We start from the raw sequence: 4,588 nt of genomic DNA, 5'->3' as shown, positions 1-4,588 counted from the left end.
CAAGAAAAAGATTACGATAAAAATTGAATAGAAACGCAGCAGTAAAGATAGATAGGCGCAGTCTCTGCCCCTCCCTCTCTCTCTCGCTAATTCTCTTCCTTCCCAAGGACGACAGGAACAGTCAGCCACAGCAAACACGGCTGGCAAATCAGCCAGTCAAGCCAAAATTGTTCACAGTACAGAAACAACAGTGTAGACTTGGTGTTAGTTTTTCCATTTTGCTCCCCAAAATTTGATTAATATCACTTTTACCCCAATTTTAATGATGGAAACGTGCTTTTTTCACCGTGTACCTGGGCATTCGGCTTATCATATAAATAAATCCGTTATTTTCCAAAAGGAAATTCATTCCTTTCAATATATATATACTGAAAGTTTCTAAAGGAAATATTTTGATTTAAAGATTGTAAAAAGTGAAATATGGGCCGATCAAATAGTTGTTTTTAAGTAACTTTATAGTTTACAATAAATCCATCGTATTACAATGGCATAATTGTTTATAGAGCTCTCAAATCTTCATTGCTCTTAATGAAGCTAAACCCCTCACGTTCGTCCACGGCAACACCCGACTTTGAACATCAATAAAACAAAACAATGTATTTATAGGCTTTTATGATATGAGATGATAGTGTTTGAAAAAAATAAAGTGTGTGTTGAGAATATCATGCCTCTGGAGGACAATCTTTTGATAACATGTATGGTTAAGAGTCATAAGTCCCTATTCTTGTTCTCCTCCAATTGACACGCAGCTCATCATCATTCTCAATTCGTCCTTCACACAAATTGATTGGAAATCAGCAAAAGCCAGTATCAGAATTCAGAAATCTAAATGTTGGACGTCTCATTTCTTCGCCTTTGCGAACCTGAGGCACCGATACTTCTCTCCACTAACAGTTATTTCAAGAGCTCCATCTTGATTGTCTTGATTTGATGCAGTTCCCATCAGCACACTCTTTTCTTTCTCAAGATTTTCTCTCTCCATCTTTAACCTTGCTTCTTGCCGAGCAATCTCTGCCTGAAAACAAGTAATCTAGATGTAAGAAACATTAGGAGAAGATGCAGCAAGATAAGCAGGAAGGGGTGTTAAGAGGACTGCTGCTAAAAGTTCAAAACAAGGTCAGCCATTGACAAAGTTTATCTTCATTAAATGTTGTCGAATTTTGTTGGAGGCACCAATAACATGCTGGAGTCAATATCTATGATTTAGAACAACTGGAAAAACGGACTAAATGGGTCTTGCAGACATGAGGAACACTCAACACTAGGAAACAGGAACTGTGTGGAGTATTACTAACCATATCCAATCAAGCTACATATAATAACTGACAAACACCCGAATAGCCAAAAGAAATGGAAAGCCATGTCCCCCTCAGGCAATATGTATTTTGCAAAGATGCCTTGAAAAATATGAACTTTATTGCAATTTAAATAGTTGCATTTTCTAGAACCAACCACTATTTCCTAGAGCTGATAAAAGCAACAGAAAACAAATAACCTTTTCACCCTTGCTAGACAAAGATGAAACCTCGTCTATCTAATCTGTCTTGTTTGGAGAGGGAAGAAGGCATCATGACTGGAAAATAATGGTGATATCTCCATACTTGGTCTAAAGCTGGTTCTTTGCCTATCCATCAATACTAACTCCTTATAAAACCTGCATCACCACTCATAAACATACTATATCCTGTTTAAAAACCAACAAACCAATATACATATCAACTGACAAGTAGCTCACAGTATTTGGGATTGACAACCATTACTCTTTCAGCTCGCCAGAAATTATATAGCAATGAACCTCATGAGCTTACACCACAGCAGGCATAAATATTGGAAAGTTGTTTCAACAAAAAGGCAAATTTAAATGAAATCCGTGAAGCAGCAACCTTTGTTGCAGAATTAATGCTACGTGAGATCCAAGAAATAAACAGAGCAGGATGCTAAGGAGTGACATGATAAACAGGAAAAGAGATACAAGTTGCTTTCCCAGCACTAAACATAAAATATCTTCCATAAATTTCAATTTATCAAATCAAGACTGAATTCAGAATAATCGTTTTGTTTCCTTCTTGGGTTAGGGGTGGGAGGGCGGGGGGAGGGTACATCATCTAGGAAAAATTTTGCAGAGTCTCTAAAAGATATAAAACTAAAAAGCCTTGTAGATCAAAGAAGCAGGTTGAACACAATAAGTTACCAGCGGTTAGAATCTCTAACAAGTTAATATTTAGAAAATCTGTGTAGTTCTAGTGATTTGGTGTATTCACAAAAACCTAGCTACCCAAGAGATACATTTCCACTTTCCCAAATGAGGGTGAATCGAGTACCTCACGACGGGAGAGCTCAGCCTTCCAGGCAGCTTCGCGCTCCGCAACTTCACGTTCACGCTCCTCAATGTAACTCTGCATCTCCCTTTCCTTCATAATCCTATCTTGTATGTCTGCATCCAGAGCCTCCTTCAGCTCCTGCACAAACTTATCTACAACTGCTTTTATCCTAAGAGACATCCAAATAGACCCTTTCCTCTCAACAGATGAATTGATATTTTCTTGCTACGCCTAAATTGCAGTTCTCACTCTTCACTCTTCTCCCACCAACACCATAAACACCTGCAGCACAAATATTCCATTTATTTTCTGTTACCAAAAGAATTAATACTGGGACCATTTTTCGTTACTTTATTTGCTTATGCTTCACAAAAAAGAAAGTTTATTGGATATTCTACAAACCTAGATGTCAAATTTCAAAAGAAAAAAAAAGTAAAAAAGAAAATTGCAGCAATGAATTAACTGGTTTCAACGAACAGAGTGCATGTTTCCAGAACACAAAAGAATATACGTGGTCCAAAATTCATCTGCGTCAAGGATTCTTGAACTCAAAAACCCAAAGGATTCATTTTCCTTCTTGTCCTTTTGTTCGGACTGGAAACGAATAAAAAGGAGACCCCATGTGATGGATTGTATATGCAAACAATTTCAAGCATTTAGAACTCGAAGAGAAGCACAATCAGATCACAAACAGAGAAAAATTATACAGAGAAGGACAGGAATAGATAAAAGAACCTACCTTCTAAATATTGGCAGAGTAAAGATAGTTGGATTGGCAGAAGGTCACAGAACACAGACGGGCTGCGAGTTTGTGTATGTGGAGAGAAGAGAGAGAGAGAGAGAGAGAGAGAGAGAGAGAGAGAGAGAGAGAGTGGTGAGCTGAAATGAGTTGGGAACGTAGAAGGAACTCAAGTCCACAAACCACAAAGCCCACCAAAAATTGCTTCTTGTTCTTTACTAGCAATTTGCAATCGCTTTAGCTTTATTTTATTTCCTTTCTTTTTGTCACTATTTTTATGGGTTTTGGGTGTTTTTTCTTCTCTCCTCTTTTCTCTTTTCTTTTTTCTTTTTTCTTTTTTCTTCATAAACATTACAAAAAGAAAATAACAAACCTTTTTTTCCCATCTTGGACATGATCCATGTCACTGATGCTCTTTGTGGAAGACATAGAATGGCTATCATTTGGAAGATCTTTGCCCAAATCCACCTCTTTGTCATTCACATGATCTCTATCTTTAGTAGTTAAAGGTGAAGGAGGAGGATCTGAAAGTCCTCTTTTATGGGTTGGTGACTGCTGATCTAACCCATTCTTTTGTTAGTTTCCTTTCCTAGCCATTAAGCGTAAGATGTCTCAGTTATAGGCAAGTTGGGAATTCAATTTAGCTCATTGCCAATGGCATCGTTGAAGATAAAACTGTCACAATAATAATGAGAAAAGTTAATATATACCAATGGGCGTACGTAGAGTAACTGAAGGAAAGTAGAAATATACACACACGAAATAGCACTTAAGTTGATAGCTAAATTTAACAGAAAAGAGAGAAGCTGGCCAAATAGGTAAAAACTAAATTGTAAGGAAAAAGGGCGACCAAAGGATCAGCTAATGTTAACCCTCAACTGGAAATTTGCCTAGGAATGTACACAGTAAGTGCATGTTAAAACTCTATCCAGAAAAAGATGAAGAACCTGTGATGCAGAGCTGAATGTACTTCATAATAAATATGGAAGCATAGTAACTTCATCATCTTAAAAGCCATAAAGTTCCAATTTCTTCAAGTTCGGTCTGAATTATGAGTAGTGAATAACAAGCAGAAAATGAGATTAAAAATAATAATGGGAAATTAATTAATGAGAACAAAGCATAATAAAAAATTAATCATTCTGAACACATGTTTTTCCCTTTTATAACTGCAATTTTATCCATTAATTTGATACGGCCATGAGGTAAGAATGCTCAAGATGATTGCATGAGCGAATTCCAAAGTTGAATAAAGCTTTTCTGAGTTCCATATCCTTGAAGCCCATTCATTTTTAGGGGGTTCATCTTTAACCAAAAAACCCTAAAGCCGCAGAAAAGATGAAACAAACTACAATGGAAAAAATTACATGCTTGAATCATTATAAAACCATGTAATAAGGCCCAAAGATAAGAAAAAAATCGCTGAAACGCAACAAAAAGAGAGAAATTTTAGAAATAATAAAACTAAACGGAACTTACCAGATAAAGATGCTGCGGAGAGGTTGCGATAACACAGATGAGCAACAAA

The 4,588-nt window shown here is 36.7% G+C and overlaps 1 protein-coding gene across 2 annotated transcripts; it reads right to left on the bottom strand.

Moving 5' to 3' along the window:
- Window positions 1-570: 570 nt before the first annotated feature.
- On the bottom strand, window positions 571-4,588 carry LOC110011241. Of its 2 annotated transcripts, XM_011102426.2 has the most exons (4): window positions 4,540-4,588; window positions 3,434-3,735; window positions 2,322-2,603; window positions 571-1,015 (listed from the first exon to the last, which is right to left on the bottom strand). In XM_011102426.2, exons 3-4 carry the CDS (start codon window positions 2,499-2,501, stop codon window positions 842-844), a joined length of 354 nt encoding a protein of 117 aa, XP_011100728.1. In that variant the 5' UTR covers window positions 2,502-2,603; window positions 3,434-3,735; window positions 4,540-4,588; the 3' UTR covers window positions 571-841. The 2 variants fall into 2 exon arrangements, with proteins under 2 accessions (XP_011100728.1, XP_011100730.1); XM_011102428.2 differs by lacking the exon at window positions 3,434-3,735 and having other exon boundaries at window positions 4,540-4,563.

Source organism: Sesamum indicum, unplaced genomic scaffold (genome assembly GCF_000512975.1).
Source record: "Sesamum indicum cultivar Zhongzhi No. 13 unplaced genomic scaffold, S_indicum_v1.0 scaffold00109, whole genome shotgun sequence".
NCBI lineage: Eukaryota > Viridiplantae > Streptophyta > Magnoliopsida > Lamiales > Pedaliaceae > Sesamum > Sesamum indicum.
This window is presented reverse-complemented; position numbering and strand designations above follow the sequence as displayed.